General features: G+C 43.5%; 1 protein-coding gene across 4 annotated transcripts in view; it reads left to right on the top strand.

Moving 5' to 3' along the window:
- stam (signal transducing adaptor molecule (SH3 domain and ITAM motif) 1) overlaps positions 1 to 22,272 on the top strand; it is a 42,705-nt gene extending 20,433 nt beyond the window's left edge. For 2 of the 4 annotated variants that reach the window (XM_020475799.2, XM_031809894.1), the window contains exons 9-14: positions 343 to 431; positions 8,570 to 8,657; positions 13,429 to 13,483; positions 13,686 to 13,833; positions 21,512 to 21,621; positions 21,853 to 22,272. In XM_020475799.2, the coding sequence (XP_020331388.1) occupies positions 343 to 431; positions 8,570 to 8,657; positions 13,429 to 13,483; positions 13,686 to 13,833; positions 21,512 to 21,621; positions 21,853 to 22,030 (668 nt within the window). In that variant the 3' untranslated portion in view covers positions 22,031 to 22,272. The remainder of the gene's footprint in view (positions 1 to 342; positions 432 to 8,569; positions 8,658 to 13,428; positions 13,484 to 13,685; positions 13,834 to 21,511; positions 21,622 to 21,852) is intronic. The other 2 variants (XM_031809895.1, XM_020475798.2) reach the window with 1 other exon arrangement.

Here is a 22,272-nt window from a genome sequence, read left to right as displayed (position 1 = left end):
ACGAATACACACATGCATTAATTTAATTCCACAAAATTATGGAAATTAACCTATAACCTATTTTTTTCATCTCCTGGATAATTGGCAGTAGCCAATTTGTTTTGTTTTTTAACTGCCAAAGCCGGCTATTACCTCTTAACGGAAAACCTGACACACACACACACACAGCCCCCCTGGCTATCTCCATGTCCCCCTGTCTCTATAACTATTCCCCAGATTGTTGCTGTAAATGAGAATGTGTTCTTAGACAATTTACCTGAGAAAATAGGGGTTAAATAAAAATAAAACCATGACTGCCTCTATGTCCCCCTTACTGTCCCCCTGACTGTCCTGTGTCCACAGTGAAGACAGAAAAGAAGACGGTGCAGTTCAGTGAGGAGGTCCAGGTGGAGAGCGTAGAGCCTGAGCCTGAACCGGTCTACATAGACGAGGTATGACAGCTTTATTCTACAGCTTTATGTACAGTACCAGTCAAAAGTTTGGACACACCTACTCATTCAAGAGTTTTTCTTAATTTTGACTATTTTCTATATTGTACAATAATAATGAAGACATCAAAACTATGAAATAACACATATGGAATCATGTAGTAACCAAACAAATCAAAATATTTTCAAATAGCCATCCTTTGCCTTGAAGACAGTTTTTTATACTCTTGGCATTCTCTCAAACCGGCTTCACCTGGAATGCTTTTCCAACCATCATGAAGTTCCCACATATGCTGAGCACTTGTTGGCTGCTTTTCCTTCACTCTGCGGTTCAACTCATCCCAAACCATCTCAATTGGTTTGAGGTCTGGTGATTGTGGAGGCCAGGTCATCTGATGCAGCACTCCATCACTTTCCATCTTGGTCAAATAGCCCTTATACAGCCTGGAGATGTGTTGGGCCATTGTCCTGTTGGAAAAACAAATGATAGTTCCAATAAGCGCAAACCAGATGGGATGACATATCGCTGCAGAATGCTATGGTAGCCATGCTGGTTAAGTGTGCCTTGAATTCTAAATAAATTACAGACCGTGTCACCAGCAAATCACCTACACACCATAACACCTTCTCCTCCATGGTGGGAAATACACATGCAGAGATCTTCCGTTCACCAACACTGCGTCTTACAAAGACAGGGTGGTTGGAACCAAAAATCTCAAATTTCGACCCCAGACCAAAGGACAGATTTCCACCGGTCTAATGTCCATTGCTCGTGTTTCTTGACCCTAACAAGCCTATTCTTATTATTGGTGTCCTTTTGTAGTGGTTTCTTTGCAGCAATGTGACCATGAAGGCCTGAATCACACATTATAGTTGATGTTGATATGTCTGTTATTTGAATTCTGTGAAGCATTTATCTGGCTACAATTTCTGAGGCTGGTAACTCTAATGAACTTATCCTCTGCAGCAGAGGTAACTCTGGGTCTTCCTGTCCTTTGGCGGTCCTCATAAGAGCCAGTTTCATCATAGCGCTTGATGGTTTTTGCGACTGCACTTGAAGGAACTTTCAAAGTTCTTCAAATGTTCCGTATTGACTGACCTTCGTGTCTTAAAGTAATGATGCACTGTCATTTCTCTTTGCTTATTTGAGCTGTTCTTGCCATATTATGGACTTGGTCTTTTGCCAAATGGGGCTGTCTTATGTATACCACCCCTCCTTGCCACAACACAACTGATTAGCTCAAGCGCATTAAGAAGGAAGAAAATTCCACAAATGAACTTTTAACAAGGCACACCTGTTAATGGAAATGCATTTCAGGTAACTACCTCATGAAGCTGGTTGAGAGAATGCCAAGAGTGTGCAAAGCTGTCATCAAGGCAAAGGGTGGCTACTTTGAAGAATCTCAAATTTAAAATATATTTTGATTTGTTTAACGCTTTTTTGGTAACACATATGGAATCATGTAGTTAATTTCATTGTTCGGATGTCTTCACTATTATTCTACAATGTAGAAAATAATACAAATAACGAAAGCTCTTAAATGAGGTGTTCTAAGACTTGACTGCGTGTGCGCGTTTGGAAAGTATTCAGACCCCTTGACTTTTTCCACGTTTTGTTCATTACAGTCCTATTCTAAAATTGATTAAATTGGGGGTTTTCCCTCATCAATCTACCCCATAATGACAAAGCAAAAGTTTTAAAATAATTTTTGCAGATTTATAAAATATAAAAAACGTACTGTTTACTCTTTCCTTTGTTGAAGCACCTTTGGCAGCAATTACAGCCTCGAGTCTTCTTGGGTATGACTCTACAGGCTTTGCACATGTGTATTTGGGAGTTTCTCCCATTCTTCTCTGCAGATCCTCTCAAGCTTTGTCAGGTTGGTTGGGCATCTTTGCTGCACTGCTATTTTCAGATGTCTCCAGAGATGTTCGATTGGGTTCAAGTCCAGGCTCTGGCTGGGCCGCTCAAGGAAATTGAGACTTCAAATCAAATTTTATTTGTCACATACACATGGTTAGCAGATGTTAATGCGAGTGTAGCGAAATGCTTGTGCTTCTAGTTCCGACAATGCAGTAATAACCAACAAGTAATCTAACTAACAATTTCAAAACTACTGTCTTATACACAGTGTAAGGGGATAAGGAATATGTACATAAGGATATATGAATGAGTGATGGTACAGAGCAGCATAGGCAAGATACAGTAGATGGTATCGAGTACAGTATATACATATGAGATGAGTATGTAAACAAAGTGGCATAGTTAAAGTGGCTAGTGATACATGTATTACATAAGGATGCAGTAGATGATATAGAGTACAGTATATACGTATGCATATGAGATGAATAATGTAGGGTATGTAACATTATATTAGGTAGCATTGTTTAAAGTGGCTAGTGATATATTTTACATTTCCCATCAATTCCCATTATTAAAGTGGCTGGAGTTGAGTCCGTGTGTGTTGGCAGCAGCCACTCAATGTTAGTGGTGGTTGTTTAACAGTCTGATGGCCTTGAGATAGAAGCTGTTTTTCAGTCTCTCGGTCCCAGCTTTGATGCACCTGTACTGACCTCGCCTTCTGGATGATAGCGGGGTGAACAGGCAGTGGCTCGGGTGGTTGTTGTCCTTGATGATCTTTATGGCCTTCCTGTAACATCGGGTGGTGTAGGTGTCCTGGAGGGCAGGTAGTTTGCCCCCGGTGATGCGTTGTGCAGACCTCACTACCCTCTGGAGAGCCTTACGGTTGTGGGCGGAGCAGTTGCCGTACCAGGCGGTGATGCAGCCCGCCAGGATGCTCTCGATTGTGCATCTGTAGAAGTTTGCGAGTGCTTTTGGTGACAAGCCAAATTTCTTCAGCCTCCTGAGGTTGAAGAGGCGCTGCTGCGCCTTCTTCACGATGCTGTCTGTGAGTGGACCAATTCAGTTTGTCTGTGATGTGTATGCCGAGGAACTTAAAACTTGCTACCCTCTCCACTACTGTTCCATCGATGTGGATAGGGGGGTGTTCCCTCTGCTGTTTCCTGAAGTCCACAATCATCTCCGTAGTTTTGTTGACGTTGAGTATGAGGTTATTTTCCTGACACCACAGGAACTTGATGATTGAGTTGGAGGCGTACGTGGCCACACAGTCGTGGGTGAACAGGGAGTACAGGAGAGTGCTCAGAACGCACCCTTGTGGGGCCCCAGTGTTGAGGATCAGCGGGGTGGAGATGTTGTTGCCTACCCTCACCACCTGGGGGCGGCCTGTCAGGAAGTCCAGTACCCAGTTGCACAGGGCGGGGTCGAGACCCAGGGTCTTGATGACGAGCTTGGAGGGTACTATGGTGTTGAATGCCGAGCTGTAGTCGATGAACAGCATTCTCACATAGGTATTCCTCTTGTCCAGACGGAAGTGAGTGCTACGGGGCGGTAGTCGTTTAGCTCAGTTACCTTAGCTTTCTTGGGAACAGGAACAATGGTGGCCCTCTTGAAGCATGTGGGAACAGCAGACTGGTATAGGGATTGATTGAATATGTCCGTAAACACACCGGCCAGCTGGTCTGCGCATGCTCTGAGGGCGCGGCTGGGGATGCTGTCTGGGCCTGCAGCCTTGCGAGGGTTAACACGTTTAAATGTCTTACTCACCTCGGCTGCAGTGAAGGAGAGTCCGCATGTTTTAGTTGCAGGCCGTGTCAGTGGCACTGTATTGTCCTCAAAGCGGGCAAAAAAGTTATTTAGTCTGCCTGGGAGCAAGACATCCTGGTCCGTGACTGGGCTGGTTTTCTTCTTGTAGTCCGTGATTGACTGTAGACCCTGCCACATACCTCTTGTGTCTGAGCCGTTGAATTGAGATTCTACTTTGTCTCTGTACTGGCGCTTAGCTTGTTTGATAGCTTTGCGGAGGGAATAGCTGCACTGTTTGTATTCGGTCATGTTACCAGTCACCTTGCCCTGATTAAAAGCAGTGGTTCGCGCTTTCAGTTTCACGCGAATGCTGCCATCAATCCACGGTTTCTGGTTAGGGAATGTTTTAATCGTTGCTATGGGAACGACATCTTCAACGCACGTTCTAATGAACTCGCACACCGAATCAGCGTATTCGTCAATGTTATCTGACGCAATACGAAACATCTCCCAGTCCATGTGATGGAAGCAGTCTTGGAGTCAGCTTGGTCAGACCAGCGTTGAACAGACCTCAACGTGGGAGCTTCTTTTTTTAGTTTCTGTCTGTAGGCAGGGATCAACAAAATGGAGTCGTGGTCAGCTTTTCCGAAAGGAGGGCGGGGCAGGGCCTTATATGCGTCGCGGAAGTTAGAGTAACAATGATCCAAGGTTTTTCCACCCCTGGTTGCGCAATCGATATGGTGATAAAATTTAGGGAGTCTTGTTTTCAGATTAGCCTTGTTAAAATCCCCAGCTACAATGAATGCAGCCTCCGGATAAATGGATTCCAGTTTGCAAAGAGTCAAATAAAGTTCGTTCAGAGCCATAGATGTGTCTGCTTGGGGGGCGATATATACGGCCGTGATTATAATCGAAGAGAATTCTCTTGGTAGATAATGTGGTCGACATTTGATTGTGAGGAATTCTAAATCAGGGTTAGGGTTAGAGACTTGTCCCGAAGCCGCACCTGCGTTGTCTTGGCTGTGCTTAGGGTCGTTATCCTGCTGGAAGATAAACCTTTGCCCCAGTGTAATGTTCTGAGCGGTTTGGAGCAGGTTTTCATCAAGGATCTCTTTTGTACTTTTCTCAGTTCATCTTTCCCTCAATACTGACTAGTCTCCCAGTTCCTGCCGCTGTAAAACATCCCCACAGCATGATGCTGCCACCACCATGCTTCACCGTAGGGTTGGTGCCAGGTTTCCTCAAGATGTGACTCTTAGCATTCAGGCCAAAGAGTTCAGTCTTGGTTTGAATGTTGGAGGTCACTGTGTTCTTGGATCTTCAATGCGGCATATATTTTTTGGGTACCCTTCCCCACATCTGTGCGTTGACACAATCCTGTCTCGGAGCTCTACGGACAATTCCTTCGACCTCATGGCTTGGTTATTGCACTGACCTGCACTGTCAACTTATATAGACCGGTGTGTGCCTTTCCAAATAATGTCCAATCAATTGAATTGAACACAGGCAGACTCTAATCAAATTGTAGAAACACCTCCAGGATGAACAATGGAGACCAGAGCTGAATTTATAGTCTCATAACCAAGGGTCTGAATACTTTAAAAATATATATATATATTTCACCTTTATTTAACCAGGTAGGCCAGTTGAGAACAAGTTCTCATTTACAACTGCAACCTGGCCAAGATAAAGCATAGCGTTGCGATACAAACAACAACAGACAAACGTGCAGTCAATAACACAAAATAAAAATAGGAAGATCTTTGTACAGTGTAAATGTAGAGGAGTAAGGAGGTAGGCAATAAATAGGCCATGGAGGTGAGAATAATTACAATTTAGCATTAATACTGGAGTGATATATGTGCAGATGATGTGCAAGTAGAGATACTGGGGTGCAAAAGAGCAAGAGGGTAAGTAATAATATGGGGATGAGGTAGTCGGGTCTGCTATTTACAGATTGGCTGTGTACGGGTACAGTGATCGGTAAGTTGCTCTGACAGCTGATGCTTAAAGTTAGTGAGGGAGATATGAGTCTCCAGCTTCAGTGATTTTTTTGCAATTCGTTCCAGTCATTGGCAGCAGAGAACTGGAAGGAAAGGCATCAAAAGTAAGTGTTGGCTTTGGGGATGACCAGTGGAATATACCTGCCGTAGCGCATGAGTGTTAAGGCGGGGCTTTACCTAGCAAAGACTTATAGATGACCTGGAGCCAGTGGGTTTGGCGACGGATATATGGTGAGGGCCAGCCAACGAGAGCATATAGGTCCCAGTGGTGGGATGTATATGGGGCTTTGGTGATAAAACGGATGGCATTGTGGTAGACTGCATCCAGTTTGCTGAGTAGAGTGTTGGAGGCTATTTTGTAAATGACATCTCTGTAGTCCAGGATCGGTAGGAGAGTCAGTTTTACGAAGGTATGTTTAGCAGCATGAGTAAAGGAGGCTTTGTTGCGAAATTGGAAGCCTATTCTAGATTTCATTTTGCATTGGAGAGGCTTAATGTGAGTCTGGAAGGAGAGTTTACACACTAGCCAGACACTTAGGTATTTGTAGTTGTCCACATATTCTAAGTCAGAACCGTCCAGAGTAGTGATGGTAGTCGGGCGGGAGGGTGCAGGCAGCATGAAGAGCATGCACTTAGTTTTACTACCATTTAAAAGCAGTTGGAGGCCATGGTTGGAGTGTTGTATGGCGTTGAAGCTTACTTATGTAAATATGTTATCTATTTTTTTATTTGAAATAAATTTGCTAATATTTATCTTTGTCATTATGGGGTATTGTGTAGATTGAGGATTTTTTATTTAATTCATTTTAGAATAAGGCTGTAACGTAACAAAATGTGGAAAAAGTCTAGGGGTGTGAATACTTTCCGAATGCACTTTATATGCAAAAGTATATGGACACCCCTTCAAATTAGATTTGGCTAATTTGTCTACACCTGCAACAGGTGTATACAACTGAGCACACAGCCATGCAGTCTCCATAGTCAAACATTGGCCGTAGAATGGCCTTACTGAAGAACTGTGACTGTCAACGTGGCCACGTCATAGGATGCCAACTTTTCAACAAGTCAGTTCGTAAAATTTCTGCCCTGCTAGAACTGCCCGGTCAGCAGTAAGTTCAAAGTGGAAACGTCTAGGAGCAACAACGGCTCAGCCGCAAAGTGGTGGGCCACACAAGCTGGGAGCTTCATGAAATGGTTTTCCATGACCATGCAGCCGCACACAAGCCTAAGATCACCATGCGCAATGCTAAGCGTCTGCTGGAGTGGTGTTAAGCTCGCCGTTGGACTCTGGAGCATTGAAAAGGCGTTCTCTGGAGGGATGAATAACGCTTCACAACCTGGCAGATGCCAGTAGAACTCGACCTGCCCCAATGCATAGTGCTAACTGTAAACTTTGGTGGAGGAAGAACAATGGTTCGGGCTAGGCCCCTTGCCCTTCACTGGAGCTAATCTTAACACTACACAATACAATGACATTCTAAACAATTCTGTGCTTCTCACATTGTTGCAACAGTTTGGGCCCTTTCCCAGTTCATCATGACAATGCCCCATGCAGGAATCAAGGTCCATACAGAAATGGTTTGTCTAGATCGGTGTGGAACTTGACTGACCTGCACAGAGCCATGACCTCAATCCCATTGAACACCTTTTTGGTGAATTGGAACGCCGACTGCGAACCAGGCCTAAATGGCCAACATCAGTGCCGACCTCACTAATGCTTTTCTGGCTGAATGGAAGTAAGTCCCTGCAGCAATGTACCAACATCTAGTGGAAAGCCAGAAGAGTGGAGGCTGTTATAGCAGCAAAGGGGGGACCAATTCCATATTAATGCCCATGATTTTGGAATGAGATGTTCAACGAGAAGGTATCCACATACTTTTTATCATGTAGTGTGTGTGTGTGTGTATATATACTTAGTATACAAAACATTAAGAACACCTGCTCTTTCCATAACAGACTATCCAGGTGAAAGGATAGTACAACTGAATGCATTCAACTAAAAGCTATGAGCCCTTGATTGATGTCACTAGTTAAATCCACTTCAATGAAGTGGGGGCGACAAATTTAAAGAATTTTTTTAAAGTCTTGAGACATGGCTTGTGTATATGTGCCATTCAGAAGGTTAATGGGCAAGACAAAATATTTAAGTGCCTTTGAACGTTGTATGGTAGTAGGTGCCAGAAGCATTGTTTTATCAAGAATTGCAACACGGCTGTTTTTTCCATGCTCAACCATTTTCCTTTTGTCTCAAGAATGGTCCACCACCCAAAGGACATTCAGCCAACTTGACTCAACTGTAGGAAGCATTGGAGTCATCATGAGCCAGCATCCCTGTGGAACGCTTTCGACACCTTGTAGAGTCCATGGCCCGACGAATGGAGGCTATTCTGACCGCAAAAGGGCACAACTCTTATTAGGAAGGTGTTCCAAATGTTTGGTATACTCAGTGTATACTATTGTAGGTGTAATGTTTTACTTCCTTTTATAAAAAAGCTCTACTGAAGTTCTATTTGATTATTTTTCCTCACCAGGAGAAAATGGACCAGCTGCTGCACATGATCCAGAGTGCAGATCCAACAGACAACCAGTCTGATGCCTGTGAGCTGCTGCAGCTAGAGGGTGAGACCAACTTACTAATTCTTACAGCTAGACTGACTTACAATTAACTTACTGAACAACTATTACTAAATAACAAATTCTTACAGCTAAAGAGTAATAGTTAGTCATTCTTGCCCTCTAGCTGTGAGAGTTACTTAGTCATTCTTACCGTCTATCTAATCAAACAGCTAGAGGGAAATACTCACTTAATAAACAACTATTACTAACTAACTCTTTCAGCTAGAGGGTAATACTGATTTAATAAACAACTATTACTAACTCTTTCTGCTAGAGGGTAATACTGATTTAATAAACAACTATTACTAACTCTTACAGCTAGAGGGTAAGATTGACTTACTGAACAACTATTACTAACTAACCTTTACAGTTAGAGGGGATAAGACCTACTAACCAAAACAGCTTGAGGATAAGACTAACTCTTAAAGCTAAGTCTATCCATCTATCTATCTCTCTGTCTCTTACAGCTAGAGGTTAAGACTGACTAACTAATAGGTATGTAACAATTCACCGATGCGCATCAGTCACTGATTTCAATGTTTAAGATGGTTTGTGGACCCCAAAACCGATTCAAACATTACCAATTTTCAAATGCACCAACATTTTTGGCTTATATTACTTTCTTCCTTACAAAAATAGCTGATCTCCTCTGGTGTCTAGCTAAGCATTTAACTGTGTTGACAGTCATTGATCTACAAGTAATTTTGCATGCAGAACAACCTAGGGAAAATCAGTAGCCTCGTCAAACTGCGCACTGTGCCCAGATCCACGCTGCGAAAGCGAGTAGGGCCTGATCTTACACAGCACCTTCAGCATTCAAATGCTAAAATGGCTTGCCCAATATTAGTCTTTATTGGTTGAGTGATAACCTATGTTATTTTACCAGAATAAAAGTAAGCTACCGGAAACAACTGATCTGGCTATTCCTGTTTTACGTGGCTTACAATAGTTTATTTCTATTGTTCAGGTTCACCATCAGCAATAGTTTTGTTAAAATAAAATGGTGTATATGGTCATTTTTAGATATACAGGGTAAAGTTTATATTTTCGTAACGAGGAATCGCTTTTGCGAGGCCAAAGCTGGAATACAAAAGAAGCTCACGAAACACTTCCAAATGGTCAAAACCATTTTGTTTTGAGATGGGGATGAAATCGAATGTTGTGCTATATATTCATTTGCTATGTCATAGCTAATTAAAACGATACATATTGATTCAATAGCAGCTCAAACATTTAATCTGCAAAAATGACAAGTTAATTAGTGGGTGATGGTGATTTCAGAAACATAGTGGGGGGGAAAAAAACAGGCTACACCCCCCCCCCCCCCCAGTGGGGTGGTAGAGGTCTCGTCTCCCTTATGGCTCAGCTCATAGTACATACATCATTTACACACACACACACACACAGTAAATACACCATAGACATACAGTGCCTTCAGAAGGTATTCAGACCTCTTCACTTTTTCTTACAGCTTTATTCTAAAATGGATTGAATAGTTTTTTTCCCTCATCAATCTACACACAATATCCGATAGTGACAAAGCAAAAACAGGTTTAGAAATGTTTGCCAATTTTATAAAAAATTTAAAACTGAAATATCACATTTACATAGCTTGAAGTTGAAGCACTTTTGGCATCAAGTCTTCTTGGGTGTGATGCTACAAGCTTGTCACACTTGTATTTGGAGAGTCCCTTTCACTGACAAAACATCGCCACAGCATGATACTGCCACAGCCATGCTTCACCATGGGGATGGTGCCATGTTTCCTCCAGACGTGACGCTTGGCATTCAGGCCAAAGAGTTCAATCTTGGTTTCATCAAACCAGAGAATCTTGTTTCTCATGGTCTGATAGTCCTTTAGGTGCCTTTTACTGAGGAGTGGCTTCCATCTGGCTGCTCTACCATAAAGACCTGATTGGTGGAGTGCTGCAGAGATGGTTGTCCTTCTGGAAGGTCCTCTCATCTCCACAGAGAAATTCTAGAGCTCCAACAGAGTGACAATTGGGTTCTTGGTCACCACCCTGACCAAGGCCCTTCTCCCCTGATTACTCAGTGTGGCTGGGCGGCCAGCTCTAGGAAGAGTCTTGGTGGTTCCAAGCTTATTCTGTTTAAGAATGATTGAGGCCATTGTGTTCTTGGGGACCTTCATTGCTGCAGAAATGGTGCCCTTCCTCAGATCTGTGCCTAGACTCCAATCAAGTTGTAGAAACATCTCAAGGATGGTCAATGAAAACAGGATGCACCTGAGCTCAAGTTCGAGTCTCATAGCAAAAGGTCTGAATAATTATGTAAATAAGTTATTTCTGTTTAGAATTTATAAACAGTGACACTGAAATTACAGAAAATATTAATTATGACCACTTCCTTCCATTTCAATATTCGATAAAGGTGTTGATTTAATTTAACAATATTTTCTCTCATCTTTTTCACCAAACAATGAAGGAGAGTTATCTAATTACAAGGGGGCTAATAGTGACCTGATTCCGTAAACTAGGCGTATGTCGCAAGTCACGACTTCACAGGAGAGCCGTTTGAACGCAAAAAATACATTTTACCGAAACGTTTTTTTTTTTTGCAGAATTTAAAAATTATTTAACCTTTATTTAACCAGGTAGGCAAGTTGAGAACAAGTTCTCATTTACAATTGCGACCTGGCCAAGATAAAGCAAAGCAGTTCGACACAAACAACGACAGTTACACATGGAGTAAAACAAACATACAGTCAATAATACAGTATAAACAAGTCTATATACGATGTGAGCAAATGAGGTGAGATAAGGAAGGTAAAGGCAAAAAAAGGCCATGGTGGCAAAGTAAATACAAAATAGCAAGTAAAACACCTGAATGGTAGATTTGCAGTGGAAGAATGTGCAAAGTAGAAATAAAAATAATGGGGTGCAAAGGAGCAAAATAAATGAATTAAATACAGTAGGGAAAGAGGTAGTTGTTTGGGCTAAATTATAGGTGGGCTATGCACAGGTGCAGTAATCTTTGAGCTGCTCTGACAGTTGGTGCTTAAAGCTAGTGAGGGAGATGAGAGTTTCCAGTTTCTGAGATTTTTGTAGTTCGTTCCAGTCATTGGCAGCAGAGAACTGGAAGGAGAAAATATTTATAAAAAATATAAAAAAATAGAATGACTAGAACTTGTCCCAACACTTCCAGACGAAGCATGCAATATAGGAATATGTCTTCTGAGCAGAGGGCAATTGCATCAAAATAGTTGCTTTCTCAGTTGCAAAAGCAGCAAGGAGTTTTCACAAAACTGCATTCAGCAAACAGAATTGCTATAGCTAGATATGTACTGTCCCACAAAATTGCTAAACATAGAAAGCCATTCGCTGAGTTAGAATTCATTAAAGAATGTTTAATTGACTCTGCAGTAATACTTTGCCCTGACAAGAAAGCTATTTGAAAATTGGGATTATAAATAATTAATTATAAATAATAAAGAGGGGACAAAACACACATCATGACAAGAGATAACACTACATAAAGAGAGACCTAAGACAATAACATAGTAAGGCAGCAACACATGACAACACAGCATGGTAGCAACATGACAACAACATGGTAGCAACACATGGTAGCAGCACAAAACATGGTACAAACATTATTGGGCACAGACAACAACACAAAGGGCAAGAAGGTAGAGACAACAGTACATCACGCAAAGCAGCCACAACTGTCAGTAGGAGTGTCCATGACTGAGTCTTTGAATAAAGAGATTGAGATAAAACTGTCCAGTTTGAATGTTTGCAGCTCATTCCAGTCGCTAGCTGCAGCAAACTGAAAAGGAGTGACCCATGGATGTGTGCTTTGGGGACCTTTAACATAATGTGACTGGCAGAGCTGGTGTTGTATGTGGAGGATGAGCGGGAGAAACATCGGGGTTAGTCGCATTAGAAGGGGTGGGAGATGAGGAAATGTTGGACAGTCAAGGCGGCATGGCTGAGTCAAATAGGAATCCTGACTTAATGAAGTGGTGATTAGAGCTCAGCCATGTGCTTCTTGTCAGTAACAACCACATCAACATTAAGGGACATGGGCAGCTGTGAGGAGGTGGTTAGACTCACAGAGAGAACTGCTTCTTAAAGTATCTAAATTTCACCTTCCGGATAGCCTGAGTGCACTTGTTCCTCATTTGCCTGGACGAGAACCAGTCATTCTGAGTATGTGTTTGCTGAGCCTTTCGCCAATGCAGTTCTTGAGGTGGAGTAACTCTGCAAGATCACGGTCGAACCAGGGGCTGAACCTGTTTTTAATTCAAATTTTCTTTATGGGGGCGTGTTTGTTAACAATACCATTGAAAATATTAAAAAAGAAGGTCCAAACGTCAAGCTGATTCTATACCATTTTACAGAGACCAGGTCATGAAGGAAGGCTTGCTCATTAACGTTTTTTTAGCAATCGTCTATGACAAATCAGGACAGGTCGTTTCACTGAGCAGCCATTACGAACACAGGCTAAGAATGACTAACTCTTACAGCTAGAGGGTTAGTTAGCTAGTTTGTCATTCTTACCCAACTAACACACTAGCTGTAAGAGTTAGTTAGTAAGACTGACTAACTCTTACAGCTAAACTGTAAGAATGACTAACTCCTACAGCTAGAGGCTAAGACTGACTGACTGACTAACTCTTGCATCTAGTGGGTAAGACTGACTAACTACTGTCAATTATTTATTTAACCCGTTTCTTAATTAAAACACTGGTTGCATTTAGAATGCACTCTACAGTTACAAAACATTACATAACATTGTTTCTTGTTCTGCTAAGGTGCCTGCAACCAGATGTGTCCCCTCATTGATCAGAAGCTTGAGAGCACTGACAGGTACGGTATTCAGCTTACACCTTGCTGACTGACTAGTTGACTGACTGGTTGCTTGTCTGACTGACTGGTTGCTTGGCTGACTGACTGGTTGCTTGGCTGACTGACTGGTTGCTTGGCTGACTGACTGACTGGTTGCTTGGTTGGTTGGTTGACTGACTGACTGGTTGGTTGACAGACTGACTGACTGACTCCTGTGTTTCAGGAAGCATTCAGAGCTGTCAGAGCTGAATGTGAAGTTGATGGAGGCTCTGTCTCTTTATGCTAAGCTTATGAATGAGGACTATGCCATGTACACAAAGCTACAGACCCAGCAGTACTACATGCATCAATCTGCCAACACAGCACAACAGGTAGGTCACTCATCTCTCTCTCTTTCTTGCCCTCTCTCGTTCTTTCTCAAAATGCGGCCCACCAATGCACGGTAGAAAGATAAAAATGTATTGCTGGTTCCCGAGTGGTGCAGTGGTCTAAGGCACTGCATCTCAGTGCAAAAGGAGTCACTCTGTCCCTGGTTTGAATCCAGGCAGTATCAAATCCGGCCGTGATTGAGAGTCCCATAGGGCGGCGCACAATTGGCCCTGCATCTTCCGGGTTTGGCCGGGGTAGGCCGTCATTGTAAATAAGAATTTGTTCTTAACTGACTTGCCTAGTTAAAATATAGGTTCAATTAAACACATTTTATAAATGTATTTTAAACATTGTTGAACGAAAACAGTTTTCTCTAAGGAAAAGAGGGGGAGTTGGCTACAGAACCTGTATACGAAAGGCAGTGGTAACGTGGGAGGGTTGAGAGAGACTACAGAACCTGTATATTTTAATTTCGTAAATCAGCTTGTTTCTTAACCAGGCACTAGAAGGCTGGTGGTGACTGGTTAGCTACAGGGAAGTAAGGATGAAATACAGCTATTTGACAAGACCACCTTCAACTTTTTAATGAGGTAACTTTTGGTCTATACGTTTGGTATTCAGAACCCTTGACTTGTTCCACATTTTGTCCTTATTAGAGGTCGACCGATTATGATTTTTCAATGCCGATACCGATTATTGGAGGACCAAAAAAGGCCGATACCGATTCATCGGCTGATTTAAATAAATAAATATATTATTATTTATTTTTTTGCAATAATGACAATTACAACAATACTGAATGAACACTTATTTTGAACTTCATATAATACATCAAAAAAATCAATTTAGCCTCAAATAAATAATGAAGCATGTTCAATTTGATTTAAATAATGCAAAAACAAAGAAGAAAGTAAAAGTGCAATATGTGCCATGTAAAAAAGGTCAAGTTTAAGTTCCTTGCTCAGAACATGAGAACATATGAAAGTTGGTGGTTCATTTTAACATGACTTCAATATTCCAAGATAAGAGGTTTTCGGTTGTAGTTAATGTAGTATTTATAGGACTATTTCTCTATACCATTTGTATTTCAAATACCTTTGACTGACTATTGGATGTTCTTATAGGCACTTTAGTATTTCCAGTGTTACAGTATAGCTTCCGCCCCTACCTGGGCTTGAACCAGGAACACATCGACAACAGCCACACTCGAAGCAGCGTCGCTCCACAAAAGCCGCAGGCCTTGCAGAGCAAGGTGAATAACTACTCCAAGTCTCAGAGCGAGTGACGTTTGAAATGCTATTAGCACACACCCAGCTAACTAGCTAGCCATTTCACATCGGTTACACCAGCCATTAGGCTGATAGGCTTGAAGTCATAAACAGAGCTGTGCTTGCGAAGAGCTGCTGGTAAAACGCAGGAAAGTGTTGTTTGAATGAATGCTTACGAGCCTGCTGCTGCCTACCATCGCTCAGGCAGGCTGCTCTATCAAATCATAGACTTAATTATAACATAACACACAGAAATACGAGCCTTTGGTCATTAATACTGTCGAATCCAGAAACTATCATCTCGAAAACAAAACTTTTATTTCAGTGAAATACGGAACCGTTTGGTATTTTATCTAACGGGTGGCATCCCTAAGTCTAAATATTCTTGTTATATTGCACAACCTTCAATGTTATGTCATAATTACGTAATATTCTGGCAAATTAGTTCGCAATGAGCCAAGCTGCCCAAACTGTTGCATATACCCTGACTGCGTGCAATGAACTCAACCAGGTGAAATTGTTTCATTTCTCTTAATATTGCCTGCTAACCTGGATTTCTTTTAGCTAAAGGTTTAAAAATATATACTTCTGTGTATTGATTTTAAGAAAGGCATTGGCGTTTATGGTTAGGCACAGTCATCCAAAGATTGTGCTTTTTCCGCAATTGTGCTTTTGTTAAATCATCCCCCAGCGTTGCATCCCCCAGCGCTAGATAAACGAGTAATATCATTAACCATGTGTAGTTATAACTAGTGATTATGATTGATTGTTTTTTTATAAGATAAGTTTAATGCTAGCTAGCAACTTACCCTGGCCTCTACTGCATTCGCATAACAGGCAGGCTCCTCGTGGAGTGCAATGAGAGGCAGGTGGTTAGAGCGTTGGACTAGGTAACTGTAAGGTTGCAAGATTGGATCCCCCGAGCTGAAAAGGTGAAAATCTGTCGCCCTGCCCAAGAAAATTGTGCTGTCTGTTGCTTAATATTAGGAAGTTGAAAATATTTATACTTTTGATACTTACGTGTGTGTGTGTGTGTATATATATACACACACACACACACACACACACACACACACACACACAGTGGGGAGAACAAGTATTTGATACACTGCTGATTTTGCAGGTTTTCCTACTTACAAAGCATGTAGAGGTCTGTCATTTTTATCATAGGTACACTTCAACTGTGAGAGACTGAATCTAAAACAAAAATCCAGAAAATCGCATTGTATGATTCATTTGCATTTTATTGCATGACATAAGTATTTGATCACCTACCAACCAGTAAGAATTCCGGCTCTCACAGACCTGTTAGTTTTTCTTTAAGAAGCCCTCCTGTTCTCCACTCGTTACCTGTATTAACTGCACCTGTTCACACACTCAAACAAACAGACTCCAACCTCTCCACAATGGCCAAGACCAGAGAGCTGTGTAAGGACATCAGGGATAAAATTGTAGACCTGCACAAGGCTGGGATGGGCTACAGGACAATAGGCAAGCAGCTTGGTGAGAAGGCAACAACTGTTGGTGCAATTATTGGAAAATGGAAGAAGTTCAAGATGACGGTCAATCACCCTCGGTCTGGGGCTCCATGAAAGATCTCACCTCGTGGGGCATGATCATGAGGAAGGTGAGGGATCAGCCCAGAACTACACGGCATGATCATCCAGATCAATGACCTGAAGAGAGCTGGGACCACAGTCTCAAAGAATTAGTAACCATTAGTAACACACTACGCCGTCATGGATTAAAATTCTGCAGCGCACGCAAGGTCCCCCTGCTCAAGCCAGCACATGTCCAGGCCCATCTGAAGTTTGCCAATGACCATCTGGATGATCCAGAGGAGGAATGGGAGAAGGTCATGTGGTCTGATGAGACAAAAATAGAGCTTTTTGGTAAAAACTCCACTCGCTGTGTTTGGAGGAAGAAGGATGAGTACAACCTCAAGAACACCATCCCAACCGTGAAGCATGGAGGTGGAAACATCATTCTTTGGGGATGCTTTTCTGCAAAGGGGACAGGACGATGTATTGCGAGATCTTGGCCAACAACCTCCTTCCCTCAGTAAGAGCATTGAAGATGGGTCGTGGCTGGGTCTTCCAGCATGACAACGACCCGAAACACACAGCCAGGGCAATTATGGAGTGGCTCCTTAAGAAGCATCTCAAGGTCCTGGAGTAGCCTAGCCAGTCTCCAGACCTGAACCCAATAGAAAATCTTTGGAGGGAGCTGAAAGTCCGTATTGCCCAGCGACAGCCCCGAAACCTGAAGGATCTGGAGAAAGTCTGTATGGAGGAGTGGGCCAAAATCCCTGCTGCAGTGTGTGCAAACCTGGTCAAGAACTACAGGAAACATATGATCTCTGTAAATGCAAACAAAGTTTTCTGTACCAAATATTAAGTTCTGCTTTTCTGATGTACCAAATACTTATGTTAATGTAACGGTTGTCGTCGTTGGAAGGAGAGGACCGAAGCGCAGCGTGGTAAGTGTTCATCCTTTTTTTAAATCAAACTGAACACTTTACAAATACAAAATAACAAAATGAAAACCGAAACAGTTCTATCTGGTAGACACACAGACTGAAAATAACCACCCACTAAACACAAAAGGAAAACAGGCTACCTAAATATGATTCTCAATCGGGGACAACGATAGACAGCTGCCTCTGATTGAGAACCATATCAGGCCAAACACAGAAATAGAAAATATAGAAATACTAAGACTGCCCACCCCCACTCACGCCCTGACCATACTAAATAAAGACAAAACAAAGGATTCAAGGTCAGAACGTGACAGTACCCTCCCCCCCTGCCAAAGGTGCGGACTCCGGCTGCAAAACCTGAACCTATAGGGGAGGGTCTGGGTGGCGTCTGTCCACGGTGGCGGCTCTGGCGCGGGACGTGGACCCCACTTCACCACAGTTTTTCTCCGCCTCATTGTCCGCTTCTGTGGCCTCTTACGAGCGGCGACCCTCGCCGCCGACCTCTGACTGGGGACCCCAGAAATGGGTCCCGAACGGGCGGGAGGCTCCGGCGGCGGGAGGCTCCCCGGCGGCGCCGGGCAGGCGGGAGCACCTGTAGGGAGAAGACTGAGAGACAGCCTGGTGCAGGGGGCTGCCACCAGAGGGCTGGTGCGTGCAGGCGCACTGGAGCTCTTGAGCACCAAGCCTGCCCAACCTTGCCTGGTTGAATGCTCCCCGTAGCCAGGCCAGTGCGGCGAGGTGGAATAGCCCGCACTGGGCTGTGCTGGCGAACCTGCTGGTGCCATGTACGCCGGCCCAAGGAGATGCACTGGAGACCAGATGCGTAGAGCCGGCTTCATGGCACCTGGCTCGATGCCCACTCTAGCCCGGCCGATACGAGGAGCTGGAATGTACCGCAACGGGCTATGCACAAGCACCGGGGACACCTTGCGCACCACCGCATAACACGGTGCCTGCCCGGTCCCTCTCGCTCTCCGGTAAGCACGGGGAGTTGGCTTAGGTCTCCTACCAAGAAATGTTTGGGGCTTCCTCTCGGGCTTCCAGCCGCGCTGCCGTGCTTCCTCCTCATACCAGCGCCTCTCCGCTTTCGCTGCCTCCAGCTCTGCTTTAGGGCGGCAATATTCCCCTGCTTGTGTCCAGGGTCCCTTGCCGCCCAGAATCTCCTCCCAAGTCTATCTCTCCAGGTTTCGCAGGTCTCTCCTGCTGCTGCTGCCTCTAAGACTTTAGAAAAAAATTGTAGACCTCCACCAAATCTGGTTCATCCTTGGGAGCAATTTCCAAACGCCTTTAGGTACTACGTTCATCTCTACAAACAATACTACGCAAGTATAAACACCGTGGGACCACGCAGCCGTCATACCACTCAGGAAGGAGACACATTCTGTCTCCTAGAGATGAACGTACTTTGATGCGAAAAGTGCAAATCAATCCCAGAACAACAGCAAAGGACCTTGTTTTAGATTAACTGTCTTCAAAGTAATGACTCGGGACGTTGGGTTTGATATAAAAGATTCTTTTAGTAATAATACTTGTTCACGTTACATTTAACAACTTTAGATACTACAGAGCAATGCAGTTAAGATGCTAGCGGAAAATCAGCTTTATCACTTTGCACCTGCACATAATTGGCACGTTATCTCTCTCATTCGCAAGGCATTCTGGAACTTGCAGTCAAAAGCGTAATTCAATACTAACCAATACAATTCAATACTAACCAATACAATTACATATGTAAATAACTGTAAAGAAATATCTTCAGATACAGCTCCATGAATTAACTTAAACATGAACTCTAACACATTAAAGTTACAACACCTTGTGAAGATGCTGGAGGAAACAGGTACCAAAGTATCTACATCCACAGTGAAACGAGTCCTATATCGAGGATGAAGCCACTGCTTCAAAACCGCCATAGAAAATCCAGACTACAGTTTGCAACTGCACATGGGGACAAATATTGTACTTTTTGGAGAAATGTCTTCTGGTCTGATGAAACAATAATAGAACTGTTGGGCCATAATGACCATCGTTATGTTTGGAGGAAAAAGGGGGAGACTTGCAAGCCGAAGAACACCATCCAAACCGTGAAGCACAGAATCCAATAAAATGTTATTTGTCACATACACATGGTCAGCAGATGTTAATGCGAGTGTAGCGAAATGCTTGTGCTTCTAATTCCGACCATGCAGTAATATCTCAAATGTAATCTAACCTAACAATTTCACAACTACCTTATACACACACAAGTGTAAAGGAATTAATAAGAATATGTACAAAAAAAATATGAATGAGTGATGGCCGAACGGAATAGGCAAGATGTAGTAGATGGTATAGAGTACAGTATATACATATGAGATGAGTAATGTAGAGTTTGTAAACATTATATAAAGTGGCATCGTTTAAAGTGTCTAGTGATACATTTATTACATAAATGTTTTATTATTGAAGTGGCTAGAGATGAGTCAGTATGTTGGCAGCAGCCACTCAATGTTAGTGGTGGCTGTTTAACAGTCTGTCTTTGAGATAGAAGCTGTTTTTCAGTCTCTCGGTCCCAGCTTTGATGCACCTGTACTGACCTCACCTTCTGGATGATAGCGGGGTGAACAGGCAGTGGCTCAGGTGGTTGTTGTCCTTGATGATCTTTTTGGCCTTCCTGTGACATCGGGTGGTGTAGGTGTCCTGGAGGGCAGTTTGCCCCTGGTCCGGTGATGTTGTGCAGACCTCACTACCCTCTGGAGAGCCTTACGGTTGTGGGAGGAGCAGTTGCCGTACCAGGTGGTGATGCAGCCCGACAGGATGCTCTCGATTGTGCATCTGTGACATGCTGAATTTCTTCAGCCGCCTGAGGTTGAAGAGGCGCTGCTGCGCCGCCTTCACCACGCTGTCTGTATGTGTGGACCATTTCAGTTTGTCCGTGATGTGTACGCCGAGGAACTTAAAACTTTCCACCTGTTCCAGTACTGTCCCGTCGATGTAGATAGGGTGCTGCTCCCTCTGCTGTTTTCTGAAGTCCACAATTCTCTCCTTTGTTTTGTTGACATTGAGTGTGAGGTTATTTTCCTGACACCACAATCCGATGGCCCTCACCACCTCCCTGTAGGCCATCTCGTCATTGTTCGTAATCAAGCCTACCACTGTAGTGTCGTCTGCAAACTTGATGATTGAGTTGGAGGCGTGCATGGCCACGCAGTCATGGGTGAACAGGAAGTACAGGAGAGGGGATGCTTTGCTGCAGGAAGGACTGGTGCACTTCACAAAATAGATGTCGTCATGAGGCAGGAAAATTACGTGGATATAGTGAAGCAACATCTCAAGACATCAGTCAGGAAGTTAAAGCTAAAGCGCAAATGGGTCTTCCAAATGGACAATGACCCCAAGCATACTTTCAGAATTGTGGCAAAATGGCTTAAGGACAACAAAGTCAAAGTATTGGAGTGGCCATCACAAAGCCTTGACCTCAGTCCTATAGAAAATGTGTGGGCAGAACTGCAAAGGCGTGTGTGTGAGCAAGTAGGCTTACAAACCTGAATCAGTTACACCAGCTCTGTCAGGAGGAATGGGCCAAAATTCACCCAACTTATTGTGGGAAGCTTGTGGAAGGCTTCCCGAAACGTTTGACCCAAGTTAAACAATTTAAAGGCAATGCTACCAAATACTAATTGAGTGTATGTTAACTTCTGACCCACCGGGAATGTGATGAAAGATCTTTTTTTTTTCAGATATTATTTCTCTCTACTATTATTTGGAGGTTTCACGTTCTTAAAATAAAGTGGTGATTCTAACTGACCTTAGACAGGTAATTTTTACTAGGATTAAATGTCAGGAATTGTGAAAAACTGAGTTTAAAGGTGTTTGGCTAAGGTGTATGTAAACTTCCGACTTCAACTGTATATATATATATATATATCTCTAGTATTCTGTTTGTTCCCCCAGGTGTACCCGGGTCAGTCTGGAGGGTCCTATGGGATGAGCGGTCCAGGAGGGGTTCAGCAGGGATACAGTGTTTCTCTGGAGCAGCTACAGACTGGCCAGCCAGCACCCAGGTGATGACATTGAGTGTCATAACAACCATTCACACACACACCTAACCCTAAAGGGATCTTCACAAATGGAGCTGATGGAAGTCCGTTTGGTTTGCGTTCCAAAAATTCAACCGCACAAATATACATAGAACTACATAGAGAGCAATGCTAACAGACATTCGTCGGCTCCGTTTGGGTGGACTTTACCTACTGTAGATCCTTTAACCTGCTGTGTGTGTGTGTGTGTTCTAGTGATCTCCATATGTACATGGGCCAGCCTCCAGTCTACAGTCCAGCTGCAGAGGGCTTGTCCTACCAGCCTCCAGCCAATCAGCCATCCGGCTACAGCTCCATCCCCAACCCTGGCCAGAGCCTTCCACACCCACCTGACACACAGCAGCACCCCTACCCCGAGAAGGCTCTTCTATAGAAAACACTACGCAACGCTACGCCATGCTACACGCTACTACACACCATGCCACGCTACACCACGCGCACACGCCATGCACACATTACGCTACGCCATGCTATACGCCACGCACACACGCCATGTTCACACTACGCCACGCTTCACACTACGCCACACACCCATACTACAAACGCCACACACCCATACTACAAACTACACACGTCACACACCCACACTGCAAACTACACATGCCACACACCCAC

The sequence above is a fragment of the Oncorhynchus kisutch genome, linkage group LG30 (assembly GCF_002021735.2).
Source record: "Oncorhynchus kisutch isolate 150728-3 linkage group LG30, Okis_V2, whole genome shotgun sequence".
NCBI classification, from domain to species: domain Eukaryota; kingdom Metazoa; phylum Chordata; class Actinopteri; order Salmoniformes; family Salmonidae; genus Oncorhynchus; species Oncorhynchus kisutch.
Note: the sequence above shows the minus strand (reverse complement) of the source record. Positions and strands in the feature narration are given on the sequence as shown.